This window comes from Pomacea canaliculata, linkage group LG1 (assembly GCF_003073045.1).
Source record: "Pomacea canaliculata isolate SZHN2017 linkage group LG1, ASM307304v1, whole genome shotgun sequence".
Taxonomy (NCBI): Eukaryota; Metazoa; Mollusca; class Gastropoda; order Architaenioglossa; family Ampullariidae; genus Pomacea; species Pomacea canaliculata.
In genome coordinates this window covers 39,888,046-39,905,407 of record NC_037590.1, presented here as the reverse complement: position 1 = coordinate 39,905,407, position 17,362 = coordinate 39,888,046, and the positions used below count along the sequence as shown (strand labels likewise).

The window sequence follows — 17,362 nt, the reverse complement described above, 5'->3', positions numbered from 1 at the left end:
AAAAAAATGTCACTTTGTTTGTGGTAGCAGTTATAGTTAACAAAATCATGATTATCTACAAAATGATTTATGTGGAAACACCTGGGGGAACAGGGGAAAATCTTTGGGATTAACATTTAGCGCCTGTCACCAGTACAGTGAGGTTGGCTGTCCTGGGTTCAGCTCATCTTTGTCACTCTGTTCTTTCTCTGCATGTTGCATCTGTTTACAAGGCTGACCGCCTTGCTATGACATAGCCTTAGTTGCTGGCTCTGTGTAAAAAACCTGTTCCCCCTTGCTATTAACATTTGACAAAATTTGAAGTGGGACAGCTTAGCATAAAATGTAATCAACCAAAATCAAAATTTGCTCCAAACATGAACACAAGTCTTCATGTGAAAAAATATATTTATCTGTGCCATCCAGCATCTGTTTGTGTGTGTGAGAGAGAGAAAAAAACAAAAACACAGGTCTCAATAGATGGGTACAAAATTAATGGGCTCAAGGCCAACCTTTGTCTTCTCTGGAAACATTCCAAAGTGAAAGTTTTTTTTTAGCAATATGTGTGCTGACTACTGCATTGTGCTTCATCCTGTTTACAGTTTCCAATGATATGTTGTACAAACACTCTTGCATATTCTGCTATCTAGAAATAACCATATTAGTAGTACTACAAGAGAAAATAAAAATAAAAACCAAAACAAAAATCACTCCATAAGTCTTTTTTTTTCACAAAACATCTATGCAGGCCAAAAATTACACAAAAGTTAACAATTGGGAGGAAAGATAGCATATCCCGATGGTGTATTGGCATGGCAATCATGAAATTTTCAAATTACTTAGCAATTTCACATTAATATTGGTGTTGCTGATTTCATGTCTTGAAATTTCAAGTCCCTTCACAATGGTGGTGATGAGTTTTAGAAGACATTTGAACCTTGGAATTAAAAAATATGAAAATGCACAAATACACACATCCACAGATTAGGAAACTTGCAGCTTTGTGAGCAAAATAGTTTGACAAGAAATGTTTGGTGGCATATTGGGTTTAGGCCAGTTGGCACCCTTGGAGTAGATACAAACATGAAAACCATCACTTCTTGAACGGATGGGTTTTATCTTCATGATGCTCGTAATTCCTCACAAGATAGTCATTTTACCATTAAAATAATAATAACAATGATGATGATTTATATAGTGCCTTTCCAAAGATTTGCTCATAGCGATTTACATAAAAAATACATAGACTATATCGTCAACAACCATGCACCTATATTCTCATACAACAGAAACACTTCTAAATTCACTCACAAAATAAATTACAGACATGTTATACACACTCATGGTCAGGACAGGGTCAGAGTGAAAACGTAGTTCTGAAAAGATGTGTCAAGGTTTTTTTAATTTTTATGAAACAACGTCATTACTATTCTTCTAATCATTTTAACTGCTTTTCTGGAAAGTTTGATGAAGGGAGCAGGCAAACGAATTTAAAAGACAATCAAGAATCCTATTCAAAAATTATTTTTCAAGCACTAACAAAGTAAACAAGAAAACTGTAGTTGCAGATTGTTATTACCAGTCTGCTACTATCAGTCCCATAAAGCCAACACAATACAAACAATGAAGAACCAGCAGACAAGTGTTTCTATTTTCTACATCATGCAAACATTTTCATATTTGTGCAGACACTAAAGAAAATCAGTCATCTGAGGTGCTTCAAATGTGTATAACTCGTAGGCTGCCTCACATGACTGACTTCTCCAGTTGATGCTATGCATGAGCATTGTTAAATGCAAGCTGTCTAGCTTTTCACCTTTGCCAGTAAGTCTTTAGGGGTAACCAAGTTCACCTTGATGGACTTGCTCTAAACACATTAATACTCTCATTTCTCATCTGCAGGGGACCTCCTAGATCTATCTACCTAAAAAAAGAAAGAAAAATAAATGATGTCCAACACCTGCACCAAGGTAGTTTTCACCATTCTATCATCTTTGCATTGTCCTGAAATCTCTGCTGTAGATTTATTAATGGGAAGAAATCCACCTTATGTATCTGCAGTTACTGGTTTTATGTACACGCACATCACTAACCCCAGACAGAAGGTCACAAAGTGGAAGATCCCGAGTCTGATGCATGCAAGTAGTTAAAACTGAAAACTCTAAAAAACTGATGAACTTCTAATTCATTTTTATTTAACGACTGTCTTCAAGTTAACAGTAAGAAATGTAAATAAATTCTGAGCAATCTAGACTTTTATTTAATCTTTGTTGTTCTCCTTGATTATCATGAAAATGCAGGTTAAAAGAAAGTTTCTTCCATTCATATAACATTAACAAAGATGCTGAAAACAATATCTGCTTAAAATATTCTAGTCTATAAAGGTCTCTTTTAAATGACACAAATGTGTGAAACTGAACGCTGTTTTAAGTATAAATTGTATAGAAGACTCTTGCTTTAAGAGTATATGAAGGTCATGCTAAAAGAACCAGATAGGAACTAAGTGGCAACAAAAATCAGAAAAAAAAAAAGGTATTTCCGACTAGTACTTACAAGAAATTAAAAAAAAGAAAAAAGCTTAGGATCACTGCAATAAAGTGATTGAATTCTGACTTGGGATTATAGAATGAAAAGCTGATTGCAAACAAAGCATTCAGATCTCCCAGCTACTTGAACTGCAGTATCTGGTTTTTTTTCATACATTTTTTCCCCAAATTCACGAAACTGATAACCAGAATCTAAATTGTCTGGCCTATAAAGACAAGTCTTTATGCTTAAATTTACTAACTGGATTTGTGATGCCTTTTGTTTTCAATTTTTCAGGGCCATGAGCATAACTTTCCTAGTAAACACTAAAACAAAACAAAACAAAAAATCATAGTAAAATAAAAACCAATAGTTATGAGAACTTTAAAATCATGCCAACAACATATGCCAGATCGTTCAGCAACTCACAATTGAAGGTTCCCACTCCAGCACATGGAGAGAACCCATTATACAAACAGTTGTAACAATAAAAACCTTTGTGGTAAAACACCAACAAGCTAACGTTTCAAGGTTTCCAACAATAGAAAATACCAGTTTACATGATGCATATTGTGCCCTGTAACCAAAAATAAAAATAACACGCACAATAGTTTTCAAAATGTACCGTATTTGTCACGTGAACACTCATGGAAAGTAACTGATGGGACATGTGACACTAAATATTTTTGTGTACTCTCGTCCCTTTGTGGACATATTTTAATAAGCCTCCACCTACATTTACTCCATTTTTCTCAGTTTCAAAATAGTCACAACCCCCTCCCCTTAAAAAATTGTAGGGGGATAAAAATTAGTTTTTAAATATCATGTCACAGTGTCAAAACTGATTTATCAGATTAGTGTTTATTTGCCAAGGCCCTATAATGACATGACCCATACACCTTTCCATTCTAATTCTAGCCAAGAAAAGCAATGAAAAATAGCCTTTCTTCACTTGTCACTGAACAGAAAAGTGATGATAAATGAATCTGTAGCAACACACTAATTCCAGGACTGGGATCACACAGAAAAATACAAAAATCATACAAATGTTAATATTCATCCTCAACATAAATATGTAGAATGCAAATGTTTTGATTAAAAAAAAAAAGACATTGGCATCTCACTTGACTAGATCCATGTAAACTTTACATCATCCAATCTCTCCAAAAGTTGTGCACCATGACTATATAGTCCATAACTGCAAAATTGTCATCCAAGTATTTCATCAACCACCCTAACCACTAAAAAAACCAAGTAGTAGTAGTTTCTGATCCACTAATTCTGATTGTTCCCTCACAACTAAAGTGTGCATGTCTGTTACAACATCGAATCAGGCACACAAACCATGTGGTGGTGTGGTGGGAGGGTTGATCTAGCATATAAATTTCTTAGATCAAAGATCCAAACACTAAATTATAAGTCAGGTAATAATTTCAAATGTCAATGTTGATTTCGCATGCAACATGAAAATATGCGATGGACAAGGCCAACATGAAGTAGACTATTTGCAGACTGAATGGGAACATGAACTATGGACGGATGTATGGGGGGGACAAAACCTCGTGGACAGCACAGCTCTAGCAACACAGCCAACTCTCTTACTGAGCCTCGCACACGACCCACAAAATACACTCCTTTCTACTTTTCTCCAATCGGCACACACAAACACGACACAATTTTCATCTTGACATAAATGAAACGTTCATCAGCGAAGGCATTTTTTTTACCCATGAATTTTCATGGGCCTGCAATAAATACAAGCTGAAGTTTGCAAATTAGAGGCATTTGGTCCTTTGCAGCATGTGTAAAACTCAGACCGACAAAGAATTGGGAAGTCATTAAATCTGAACCATAAGAATGTCTTAAAATTAAAAGAATAATTTATTTTGACAAATATACAAAATCACATGCTGTTTTCTGACTTGCTTAGAATCAAACCGCAATGAAAAATGCCAGAGTAGATATTAAATCTACTGCAGATTTAGGCAAAGTCAGTGACAGACAGATGAGGGGTGGTGCACAGTGGAACTCAACTCAACAAACAAAAGTGATAAACCTTTCTATGAATACAATTCTTTAAACCAAATGATTATTAAAAATAGAAAAAAAATATGCACTGGCTTATGGCATAAAGTGCAATTAAGATTTTGCAACAATTCAGAAAAAATGAGTTTGGTCACATGCAAAACGCTGCAAAAAGTTTTTAAATTCATTTTTTAAAATTGACAAAAAAATGATTGTAGGTGTTACCTGATGCAACTGCTACATGAGATCTCCAATTAACAGCTTAAACCAAACAATGTGGAAACTGATTACACTTTCTGAAATTACATTACATCAATATGGAAAGACTTTTCTTTATAACCTGCATTAATGAATTATATTTCTGCTTTCCCTCAGCACTTCACTTTAACATTTAAAACACTTTTGCAGTGATATGAAAATCCATTTGTATATTGATTCTACCCATCCAATATTAAATGTCATAAATTAAATATGTCGTAACCACACAAAACTTAGAACAAAGCAGTTTACAGTCAACTGGTCACCAGGAGTCACAACCTGTGTTTCTTCATTCAGCATCTAAAGAGAAATCCAACTGTTCTGGAAGTTCACGGTCAGTCTGAAACACACAACATCAAAATCAATGGTTAATATACACACAGTATCAATGAAAATGGTTAAGAAATACAGCATCAACGGTTAATAAACAGAACAAAAACCAGAATGCAATCACCATCATTGGAAAATACAACAGTAAAGTGGTGTCTCTTGAATTGAGTAACACACGGAAAGTTTAGAATGCCAGCCATAAGCCACAGCACACATAACAATCATTAGCCCCCTGGTATAAAATTTTACTCTTCTGTTAACTAGGTGATGGGGGACTGAGAATGCAAATATGCATAAAATATGTCTAGTTTAGTTTAGTCTGCAAAGTCCAGGTCCTCTAGCTGTTTGGTGAAGGTCCACTGGATACTGGTGTTGTTATCTAGTCTACAACCATCACGAAGATTGTTGGTGATAATATTCAACCCTGTCTTACGCCGGTCTTCATTACGAAAGGTTGAATGAGTTTGCCATTGTAAATAACTTAGTAGGACGAGTCTTTGTACAACCCTGAATAATGTTTATGAGCTTAGATGGAATGCCATGGTGGATCATCAGCCACAAAAAAGATTAATGTACTAAAAAACATTTTTCAAAAACATGCATAAATCTATAATCTAGTTAAGGTCTAAATATAAATTTCACTAAATTAAAGGAATAGTTAGGACTTCTGTTTCTTTCCCCTCACTCAACTGACCTGAATGACCTCGGAGAGCTGACTAAGCTGCTCTCGCAGTAAGGCCAGATCGGTCAGCAGCTGAGTGTACATCTCATGATCCATGACAACCACCTTCCGGCCCCTGGTACAAATGGGGCACCGGCCTGATACTAGATCCACGGATGATGCTCTGTCTGTGGTCCACAATTCCCTGCAGACATTGCATTTTATTAACTGAATCATAACAATTTACCCAGTTTACTAAACTCTTTGTTCATTTTTAGACCGTTAATTCATTTCATCATAAAGTAAACATTTAGTTCCTAAATTGTCCTATGTGCCTTTTATTTTAAAGAGTCCTTTATCCTTATCAGAGTACTGTCAACAAAACCAGTCTAGGTGATCTAAAATCCATTGCAAATGTCTAGCCATGTCTGACCCTATGCAGCAAACTGCAATTAACTCTGGTCAAGGCTGAAAGTGATATATTTTCATCACAGCAACAGCAGGACTTTTTCACATTGAGAATGCGGTCTGACTGTAGTTTCTGATCTGTAAGTCTTTTTACCAGGTCTAGATGAAAAGGCACACCTTTGGCCTCTGTATGCTTGCATTTTCTTAATCTTTAACAATATGTGTGTAACTGTAAGCTTACATGTGTCTGTCAGTATGTGCCATATTAAAAGCACTGAGCTCCCCTGTATGGGAAAAAACCCACGATACAAGTGATCTCCATCATGATTATTAAAGACACCATCGTTATTGAATCAAAATATCAAATAATGAAATCATAAAAATTACTAATGAAATTAGCTATTTTCCTAATAATAATCTGGCATTGCTTGCAGTCTAAAGTAGTCAGCAATATAGGGCTGAGGTGATGTTGATACCAGGAGTACTTGTTTTTGGCTGCTTACCACAGCTGGTCAACTTCACTCAGCCTATCACTCATACTGCATCTAAGTTTTCAAACACATCAGGCACCACTGCTTTCAATATGATTCTGAAAAAATGTTTACCTTGATTCAGTAGTTTCTTCAGACAAAAGCTTTTCTGTTTCATCAAAGGCATCTTGATCAGCATCTGAAACTGATACTGAAATGTGGTCCCTCTTATTGTCTGTCCATCTTCGCAGCAAGATTTCAGAATCCATCCTATTGTCTGAAGATACAGAAGTATTCTTTGTTTGCAAGTGTGGATACTCACCGCTGCTGAAAGCCCTGTGCACTGAGGGCTCGCTGTTGTCTAAATGGTTTTCCTCCTCCTCTTTCTCATGGACTGGTCTTGCATGTCTGTTAACTCCAGCAGCATCGGTTATGTGGTCACACTTATAGATGCTATCCACCAAGTCCATGACCTCACTATATATACTCAACCTGTGTATTGGCACTGCTCCACCACCAGCAACCCTGTCACACAAACTGTCTCTGTTAGTTGAATTTCTGTCATCCAGTCTGCAGTCCACTGAATCAAACTGAGCAAGAGGTGCACGAAAACTCACATCATCACCGAATATTTCTGATGCCACGCTCTTTGCCTGGTCCATGCAGGTACAAAGAGACATGCTCAGATCAAGACTGTCTGTCGATTTCCACGACATACAGACACGCCTACCATCTACCAAGGTTAGTCTGTTTTTCTTCAGACTAGATTTGAGTGCCACTCCCTCAAAATCTGAATGCCTGTTGGCTGGATCCAGTTTTGTTTTGGACTTGTGAGTCCTGCACGTAGGCTGCTTTCCCAGGAGTCTTGGTCCACAAGTACAGTAAGTGTCTTCGACCATCAGAACAGGAGAGTCTGATGCATCTATGCGGAAATTTCCACATTGCTGACAGGGTCCTTGACTGATTCTCCTTAATTTCTGCCTACAGGACCTACACAAAGTGAACTCCTGCTTCGGTGGTTCCTTGTTAACCATTTCTTCCTGAGGGGACCCTATACTTCCTATACCACTGTCTGAAGGAACAACACCTTTAGAAGACTGACCATTCAGTTCAGAGTTTAGCAATCCCACATTTTCTGGTGTTATTAAGGACTCTGCAAGTGGTAAACCCCCAGCAGTTGAATCTGTCCATGCATTTCTGGTCTTCATTCCCTTGGGACCATAATTTGGACTTTGATGCAGATCCTCACTTGGTAAGCCATTTGTAGGCTTAAATATATAAGCATTATTGGGAGCTTTGCCATTTTCTTTGGTGCCAACATCTTTTGGTATCTTGTGCTTGGGTAAGGCCAGACCCCTGTGATTGGCTGTAGAATAGCACCCACCCATGTTTTCTCTGCAAAAGAATGCTTCAAGTTAATTTTAGTTTAACAAAATTAATATATTATTACTGCTACAGCAAAGAAATTAAAATATCTATTGATGCAAAAAGCTAAGGGGAATATGTATCAAGCAGACAACTTGGCACCTTCCATGATCCTAAACAACTGTCTGGAAAAAAAAATATTAGAAATTTCATACAAATAAATCAGAAACTGCATACTGATACTGCTGTGACATTTTCTGCAAACAAAGTTTTGGCCAAAAACCTACTTGTAGCTAAATATTAGATTGGGACATACAAAATCTAGCTGAAAATTGAAGCAGCGGAACAAAGAATGAATGTAGAGAGAGATCTTCACCTGCAGCTACTGGATATAGTCCGATATCTGGGGGAAGGGAGAAGGTGAGATAAAGTGTTGGTCTGGATAGATTTCCTATTCTTGAGGATAACCCTCTTAAAAGTGGTGAGCCCTTGCCATGCCAGTTTGATCTGTCTAGCATACGTTCCAGAGAAGTAAGGGCCTCCTGGAAGAGTTGAGAGACATGTGTACAGATGTCTTAATGGGTCAATCAAAACACAGCTTTGCATCCCATCTGCACAGGGCCTTAGAAACATTTTGTATTCCACAGGGGACCAGAAACCGTCCAGCATAAAAATGCTTGATGGGGATAAAAAAATAAACCCTGGTAAGATGTTAACTCCTTCGTAGATGGCAAACAACAAGAGCGGTGTGACTGACCTGGCTCTATTCCCTTGATAAAACCAAAGTCAGCCCCCCACAACCACCATTGTTTTAGGCCTGATGTAGATCTGATTGACCCAGTCCACAACAGTGTAGCAAAGTAAGGGAAGTGAACAACCAGCTGATTGACTGGCATGGCCACATCTACCACCTGTCTAAGAGGTTGAGGTTAGACAGTGTATTGGTATGATGGGCTGCAACTCATGCTTAAGTATAAAAACAAGAGCTACCAAAAAAACCCCATATTTTTTTAAAGTTTAAATATGCTTAGTTTAAATCAAGTAAATAATGTGTCATGCAAAGAAGGTTTAAAGTACCTACTAATAAGCAAATCTTCCAACAAGTGAAAAATATATTCCATCAATTACTTGCATAGGTCGCTGATACAAAGTGAAATAAAAAGGTAGCAATGTGCAGCTGAAGTTGATTAATAGAGCATCTCTCTTTGCAGCAGCTAAATGTAGGCCACAGTCACTACTAGCAACACCTGCTGCAGCAAGTGAATCACCTGCACAAGAGAGCTGCATGCAAGCGCCAGTTGCTGTACTGAGCAAATGAAATGTGGTCATACCCCAAACATAATCCTTTCAACTTGATCATACTTGCAGCACAAGATGATTTTCAAGGCACTACAATCTTTTTGCATGTATCAAATGTAACATCAACAGCTGATAATACATGAAAACTACAACACACAAAGTGTCAGTAGCTAAAGCTTGATTTTATAATTATTTTCTAATAATTGCTGAATAGAGAGTAACAACAGAGCACAAAAACTGTCAACAATAAATACCAACTGAGGTGTCGATAATGCTGCATAAATAAAGGTTCTGTTTCAGACTATGCTGCTGGCGAGAATCCCTTGCACCAAAAGGTGAGTCATTCTGTTTCAAAATTATCATTTGTTAGGGTCTTCTTGACCTTTTAAATCTCGCTCACTTCGCTTTATTTTAAGACTGAGTGAAGATGTAAGAGCAGTGTGTCACTGTTCAGTTGAAATGAATTGCTTAGCTCTGAATAAATGAATTATACATGGCACCTTAAGCAGAAGTTTTAATGCTGTTAAGTCACGGGCACACAAAAAAATCTTCCTTTGACTACTCACACATCTTGTTTTCAAAAAACAGTTTACTAAAATTATTTTATCTTCTGGAGATATGCAGCTAAAAATAAAGGGACACTAAACTTATTTTTTGCACATGTGTTTTCAAAACCTGCCAATTTTGTTCACCCTCATCTCCCTTTGGCCACATTGTGTGGCAAACTCTTTTCTACCCAACTCTTCCTGATTTTACAAACGTAATCAAAGATACTTTAAACAGAACACTCCGCTTGCATGAGGCCAGCACCTCAGCCTCCTCCTATTTTTAAAAGCAAGTATAGAGTTTAAAGTTCAAAGGTAGATAGCACACACAGCATGACTCCAGTACCAGCTCACCCCACCCTTCACCTCATCTACCCATTACCTCTCCTGCCCTTTCCCTGCTTTCACCTGGGCTCTTCAGCAAGGGTAATGTAGCTCAGATGTTCAACTGAGCTTTGGAGGCACAGGTGCTGAAGTGATGGGGATGCAGGGAAGGGAGGTGCAAAATGTTATCACTAGGCACTAAAGTATTAGGTCCAAAGGAAGAATCAGATGGAAGGCACATAGGGAAAAACTGAACAGAAGGAAATCATTCCTGAAGACACACTGTACAGGGTGATGCATCAAATGGAGGAAGCACATAGCCTCCCAACCTTTGGCATTATGACAACCCTGAGTGACACTATTTGCATTAATTAACTCACTTTGCTTAACTTAAGTAAGTGTTGGTGTCGCTACAGATAACGTGCATGAGGAGATGCAATTCTAGCAATTACTGGCATGCTGCCTGCTATGACTTATAAAAAGAAATGGTCCTTACAGTCTGTTTTAAGTAACTGTACTAAAGTGGTCTCTAGTGGCAGGCACCGAGGGCTAGTGACACATGGTCTTGCCTAAGTGTGATGTCGCCCTTCCACTTGTAGCTAATGTCAGTGTGAAATTAACTCTGGTAATAACAGTCACTAGGGCAGAAACTAAGTGATGCCTGTGGATTACCTTACTAGAACTTATGATCAGGTAATACTATCTCATCACTGCGTACAAGTTGCATACCAAAGCATGCTTGTACTAAACAAGTTGTCATTAGCAGTGCATGTATAAATTAGTAAAACAAAATTAACAGTAATTAATACATATCATGACTAATGGATAATTATTTCTTTTACATAGAACATGCACTGAAATTACATAAGCAATGGAATATGTTTTCATCATCAAACTACTGGCCACCAAATAATATCCTTGGCATACTCCTCTTTATTGCAGCCATTGATCTCTAGGGGGAGGAAAGTTCTATTTTATCATTCGATTCTGTCCCCCATCCCCCAGAAAAAAATTGCCCATTTAATGAATGAATGATATTGCATGGAAGGAGCGTGAGAAAGAAATCACGAAGCTCAACTTCTGAAGGACCGAACCTGGACAACATTTGTTCTACTAAACTTACAACATAGGACGAAGCTATTTCTAAAAAGCGCAGGGAATACATAACTACATTTGTACAAGAATACGCCCCTCAAAACTTGCTTGCCACTTTCTTCTTTCTCTCAGTACATGCATGCAAGTGCATTATGTTTTTCAGGAAAATGGTATATTTCATTACTTAAATGTAAGTAGGTTTATTAATTATATCATAGATTATGTCAATATGTGTGTTAATGAACAGGTGTATGTATACGCAGATATGTATGAATGTTTATTTGACATTGTACCAAGCTGTTTTCTTGATTTCCTAGTTTTTGTTAATAGCAAGATGGCATCTGAACTTCATGTCATCTTATGAATCAAATTACTATGGTGTCACTATCATATTAAATGTCATTAATAAAACTAAAGGCAAAAGAAAAATAAGCTGTGTTTTGAAAGGCTGAATAAAATAATGCTTATGAAAATGAGGTAGACTGAAATGTATCGTATGAGTAGATAGCACTGCTGTTCTGTAAGTGCAATTGTGTAGCATAATAATTACTAGAAAATATTGTAGTGTTTTTCCTATGTTACTGTTGTGTCTGTGATTATCGAAACAGTTGATCCACGCTGAGGTAAAGCATGTTAGTGCAGGAACTGTAACAGCGATAATATATTGTCTTGTTTATCCCGAGTAAACGAAATCTAGATTCATGGTATTTCTTACATTACAATAAAACTACACGATGCGAAAACGTAGTCTCGCCATGCTTAATGATATTCAATACTTGGTTTTATTATGATGCCGCAATGTGTCGCATCCTAGTCTTAACACAATGTGGGAAGAGTGGGTCACTGTCGTAACCTCGTTAAATGATCGGCACTTTACAATATGCTCGATCTTACATAGAATATAACAACATGAGTCTGGCTGTCTGTCAGTCTGATAACGCGTGGAATCAATCAGGAAATAATAGTGTACATACATAACAAAATCACTTCCTTTTTTTAAGTGGTCTCAAAAAGACAAAGAATTTCAATTTTCGTAAATGTAAAATCTAATGCATGATCACCGAAGATAAAGATCTGTGAATCTTTATCCTGATGCCGATATTATCACATTATGATTCCCACAAACCAGGGCTAAAACTATCAGAGGAACAGGTAAGGAACTCACCGCTTGTACACAACTCCTGCTAAAGACGTTCAATGACTTCCCCGCCACACATAATCTCGTCTACACGACCATCTCCTTCCTTCACTGACTCCGGCCCAATCGCAATTTTTTAATGACAGCTTAAGAAAAAAAAATAGAGACAGCCATACCAGTAAAAAATTGCTGTGCTCGGTAGCCACATATGCTGTATTTCTTGTGTGTATCCACATCACAGGCTTGCACCTCTTGCTGCTGTGGCTCAACTTGCAATGAGAGGCAGACTGCGCCAAGGCCCACAACTCGCCCTTTACTGCGATTCCGTGTGGGTGTTGCTTCCCTTTCCTCCTTGGTTCATTTTAAAATATTAGATATGCAATCAGTTGCATTTTTTTCAGCAAAAGGACGCTGCAGGCTGGAGAGGAAAAAAATCTTATTTGAAATCAGTAGTTGTGTAAAATTTTCTTTATCGTAGGTTGTTTTCAAGAGTCTAGGGCGCGGAAAACCTTTGTCTTCATGAACCCTTAGCATACCATGCAGGTCCTCGGATATAGGACCCCAGAGCGCGATTTTTAGTGATGCTATAAAAACTAATTTATTTTTCAGTTTGTTATGTGTCCCGCTTCAATTTAACGTAAATATTATATAGTCGGACTTTTAAATGTTTTTTTCAAAAAGTGTTAAAAAGTGAAATGCAAACGTTTTGTCTGTGAGACACATATAGACCAGTGGCGTGTTGCATAGCACGTAGCGAATCGAGCGAAGCTAGCCTAGCGAATCTAGCGGTTAGCGAAAGCTAGCGGTCCCTGTGCAACGCAGTGTAGCCGGAAGCCAGAGTTTCAAGATGGCCGACTTACGGCGAGGTTTGAGTGAAGTCTTTGTTTTGCAAGCTACACCCCGCCATGCTGTGGCCAAGCCGTCGCAAATAAATATCGAGCTTGCGGCCCACCTGTCCACTGAAGTAAATCAGGACAATAATGAAAATTCCAATGCCCACATGATCGGTTTCGTCGAAGTCATCGTTCCAGGATACTCGACATACCAGTTCAAATCTCACTTCGAATGTTGCCGGACGCCTTTGATGTAAGTTAACGTAATAAAATAAAGTAAAATGTAATAAACTTAATGAAATATAAATAAAAATGCCAAAATCAATTTTAGAATGTGAACGTCCAAGATATATATATATGCATAAATGTATCCACTACACATATCTATAATAATGCTCTCACACACAATAAACACAAACTTTCATAGAGATCTTTTGTGAAATTTTTCAGGCTCTCCAGGCTTGGATTGAGCCTCATCTGCCACAGCAACGTGGTTCACAATAGAACAAAGCTGCTTGCCACCTTGTGGTTACTGGCACCAAAAATCACCCTCCAGAATATATTCACCTATATTTGCCATACCACATCTATAGCAAAGCATCCATCATCAGTGTCTGCTTTTCTCTTCCACCAACATTTATTATTTCATTATATTAATTTGAATATTTTGCATAAATATCTCTTGCATTTGTATCAACACCCATAATTTCTTTCCCATGCAAATTGAGTCTACATGTCTTTGTGTCACCATCATTAATAAGTTGTCCACCATGTGCATATATTATCTATGTGCATTTATATTTATGATTGGTGTGATTTTGCAGTTGTGCTTATATGTTGTCTACATACTGAAGTTGACACAGCAGCAGCAAAGTATTGTCATACACCATATGGCTGTGTATTTTTTCATCACTGTGTACAGTTCTCTCCCAGCAACTTTATTATTCCATTGCATAATTTGAATTTTTTATACATATCTCTTGCATTTGCATCACCACTATGATTTGTTTTTATTCGTGTAAATTGAGGAGTGTGCGTGTGTTAATTCCTGTCACCATCCTTAATAATTTGCTTTGTCACCAGATGCATGTCATGTTCTGTGCTTTCAAATGAGTGTCACTTTTCGTGTTTAGCTTTGATGCAACACTTTTCCAGTTTATAATTTCTCATTTGATTATCATGTAAGTGTTTATCATATAATAAATTTTCATTTGATTTTACTAATTCATGGTAGAAACAAGTGTGCTTCATTGTGTACATGATTATCAGGTAAATCAGGATTTTTTGTTTTTAACGGTCACAGTGAAAAAAAAAAAACCATTTGTAAGGGCGGTGTAAGTTTTTTATTTAGTACTAAAATCAAGACAGTGACAATATCCTTTATTCAGTAGGGTCGTACTAATAACCGATACTGGGAGAGGTGAGGAGTCTCCTGAGACATTCCTTGCTGTTCTTGCTTCTTTGTAGGGGTGGCACATTGCTGGTATTGGAGATCTCGGAGAGAGTGTTTACTGAAAAATAAATATTAATGAATTATGACAATATATGGGCATGGAAAACCCAAATATGTCTAGCCTGTATGCCCATGATAACTGCTCTTGCTGGAACAGTGCATGAATACAAAAAGTTCCTAACTGAGCTTTTTACATATCTAGACTCATCTCTTTGTGGCAGAACAGACTTTTGTCACTACCCTCCCAAATACCTGTAGGAAAAGAAGCATTAAACAATTAATACTTGAACTGTCAAATGTTTTACTAAATATGGCTATACTAAAATTATGCTTTACTTGCTTATTTATATTATAAATGGTTCACTCACCTTTTACACTCCCCAGTGATGATGATGTCAGTGGTGGGATGAACAAAGGGTCTCCTTCCAAGATTTTAGCCATTCTGGAATAGAAATTCCATCGTGATCTTCCCTGGCCCGTTTTCTTGTTAAAATCTAATATAGCTTTGTACCTGTTGGGATACAAGTACCAAACATGCTTACATATCATTATGTATCCAGACTAATTTCACACAGCTACCAAAAAATCTCTACTAAAGCTTGGTTGATACTGGTGGGGTCTTGTTTACAGGTTAAATGAATGAATTGTGGTAACAAATAAATAAGAACTTGCACAACCTTAAAAACCTGCGATGTTTTGTTTCTCAGATCTATGGAAAAATGTTGCACTCTAAGACAGAAAGCCCAATGATTTTGTAGGAACTCACCATATTTTCATATTGCTCCATTTTTTTCTCAAGTGCTGCTGGAGCAAAGTGGCATCCTGAGGCTGCCATTTCCGAAGCAATCCTCTTCCATACCTCTATTTTCAAGTTGGAATTGCAAATTGTTCCTTATGTTCGGCATAAGTGTCCATGAGGAAAAGTATGCCCCCTTGGTCCATTGATTTCCCACATTCATTTCTGTTAAAATATGAAATCAATTAATCAGGAATAAAAACAGGAAAATAAAAACCAGAATAACATAGTGATATGTTTAGTAAATGCAACAGTATCAGATTCAAACTTAAAGCTTTGATTCTAAACATCAAAGAATAGGGTAGTTGTACTATTTTATTCTGTTGGAAGGATAGTTCAATAATGTGCACAATATTTCATAGCTGGGTTATTTGTGAAAATAATTAAAGCCTTCCATTATAACAGCTCTTTATGGCATTTATAACACTGAAAAAATACCTTTATCACCACCTTCAGCCTTTTCATAACTTGAGATAATAAATTTTGGAACTAGAAAGCAGAAAAATTAAAACACACACACAAGAAGCCGGTACACGCGGAGACTGCAGATTGGAGGATACTGTCGGGGCTACAAGTTGTTATAAAATTACTCTCGCTAAACATGTGAATATTTTGTCAACCTTGATAATAGGGTATTTTAAATAGCAATCGCTAAAAGACACCACTTTGTACACGGCCTTAATCGTAAAGCTCGTACTCGGCAAACGCCAATCCGACTACACATTGTCTAAAATTGCTCCCGCTACACAAATAAATATATGTTTCCACATAAATAATAGAGTATTTTTATTACTTATCATTAAAAGATACTTACCACTTTGTATCCGGTCCAATACTCCTTTTTAACGGGAGCATCAAAGAAACTCTCATCTGCAAACTTGAAACCGACAACAATGTCGGCCATTTTGAATAGCAAGCGTAGGACCTCCAGCGGCCGCTAGCTTTGCTACGCTAGGGGTCTAGGTTCGCTAGCTTGTAGGGGCGCGCTCTTTACACTTCCGGCTAGATTGGCTAGCTTCGCTCGATTCGCTACGCCTATGCAACACGTCTCAGCACAACTGTGTCTTGCTAAGGACTGTAACGATTACAACACATATACACCATTTATTTCAGTGACATGACATAACCGGTTGTACATGAATATTGTGATTATTTTAGTCTTTAATTGTTACTCCTCGAGGAGCATTGGGCCGCAACAACACCGCCAGCGAACCCGTTTTAGGGCAGCCCCCTTCAGTTGTGCCCAAGTGGTTCCGACGTCCTTTGCCTCGCTCGATTCTATTGTTCTTTTCCAAGTCTGCTTTGATCTCCCAACTCGATCTCCTCTTCCCCGAAGGGTTCCAGTCAAGGGGTGTGTGATAGGAGCAGCGTATTTTATAGGTCATGAATCCCATATCTACACAGAGCTGAGGTTCACACTGTGTCTAGGATATGGCGTATTGAAGGCTGAATCAAACCGCGAACTAATTAATATACCTGGACTGCTGGCAGACGATTTTTTTCCCCCCAGTTAACTGCTAAAACGAGGCATTAGACGACATAGCTTCCGGTTTATTCACATTCTTTGTTTGTGGTCTCCGAGACTAACCGTCCTTGATCAAACCATCTTCTTTAACCACCTAGGTAAATTTTACCTCTCTGATAAAGCAGGCATATCCATCTGCTGGGTAGTCAAGGTAGTCATATTCAAACGCCTGGATGTGTGCACTATATTGTTCTTACTGATTCCCTGTGCTGATGTACGAAGTAAGCAAAAAGAAAGAGCCAAATAAGGGAACATGAAGATATTCTAGAGGACAGAAGTTGTGATCCTAAAACTTCTCTTACTTATGGGGAATACTATCACCGTGTGTTTTT

The 17,362-nt window shown here is 37.6% G+C and overlaps 1 protein-coding gene and 1 long non-coding RNA gene across 4 annotated transcripts; both read right to left on the bottom strand.

The window, feature by feature from the left end:
- Window positions 1-525: 525 nt before the first annotated feature.
- On the bottom strand, window positions 526-12,731 carry LOC112566983. Of its 3 annotated transcripts, XM_025243632.1 has the most exons (5): window positions 12,451-12,716; window positions 6,980-8,052; window positions 6,793-6,868; window positions 5,813-5,984; window positions 526-5,128 (listed from the first exon to the last, which is right to left on the bottom strand). In XM_025243632.1, exons 2-5 carry the CDS (start codon window positions 8,043-8,045, stop codon window positions 5,078-5,080), a joined length of 1,365 nt encoding a protein of 454 aa, XP_025099417.1. In that variant the 5' UTR covers window positions 8,046-8,052; window positions 12,451-12,716; the 3' UTR covers window positions 526-5,077. The 3 variants fall into 3 exon arrangements, with proteins under 3 accessions (XP_025099417.1, XP_025099330.1, XP_025099238.1); XM_025243545.1 differs by having other exon boundaries at window positions 6,793-8,052; window positions 12,600-12,731; XM_025243453.1 differs by having other exon boundaries at window positions 6,793-8,052.
- A 2,006-nt stretch (window positions 12,732-14,737) lies between these two features.
- Window positions 14,738-16,537, bottom strand: LOC112563260. The gene is made up of 4 exons (XR_003098998.1): window positions 16,320-16,537; window positions 15,476-15,670; window positions 15,078-15,220; window positions 14,738-14,767 (listed from the first exon to the last, which is right to left on the bottom strand). It is a non-coding gene; the product is annotated as an uncharacterized LOC112563260 (long non-coding RNA).
- Window positions 16,538-17,362: the final 825 nt, after the last annotated feature.

Coding starts and splice junctions, on each gene's coding strand:
- LOC112566983 (XM_025243545.1), bottom strand. CDS start 8,045: ATGGGTGGGTGCTATTCTACAGCCAATCACAGGGGTCTGGCCTTACCC. Junction 5,985..6,792: donor GAAGAAACTACTGAATCAAG/GTAAACATTTTT, acceptor CAATGTCTGCAG/GGAATTGTGGACCACAGACA. Junction 5,129..5,812: donor AGCTCTCCGAGGTCATTCAG/GTCAGTTGAGTG, acceptor TGTGTGTTTCAG/ACTGACCGTGAACTTCCAGA.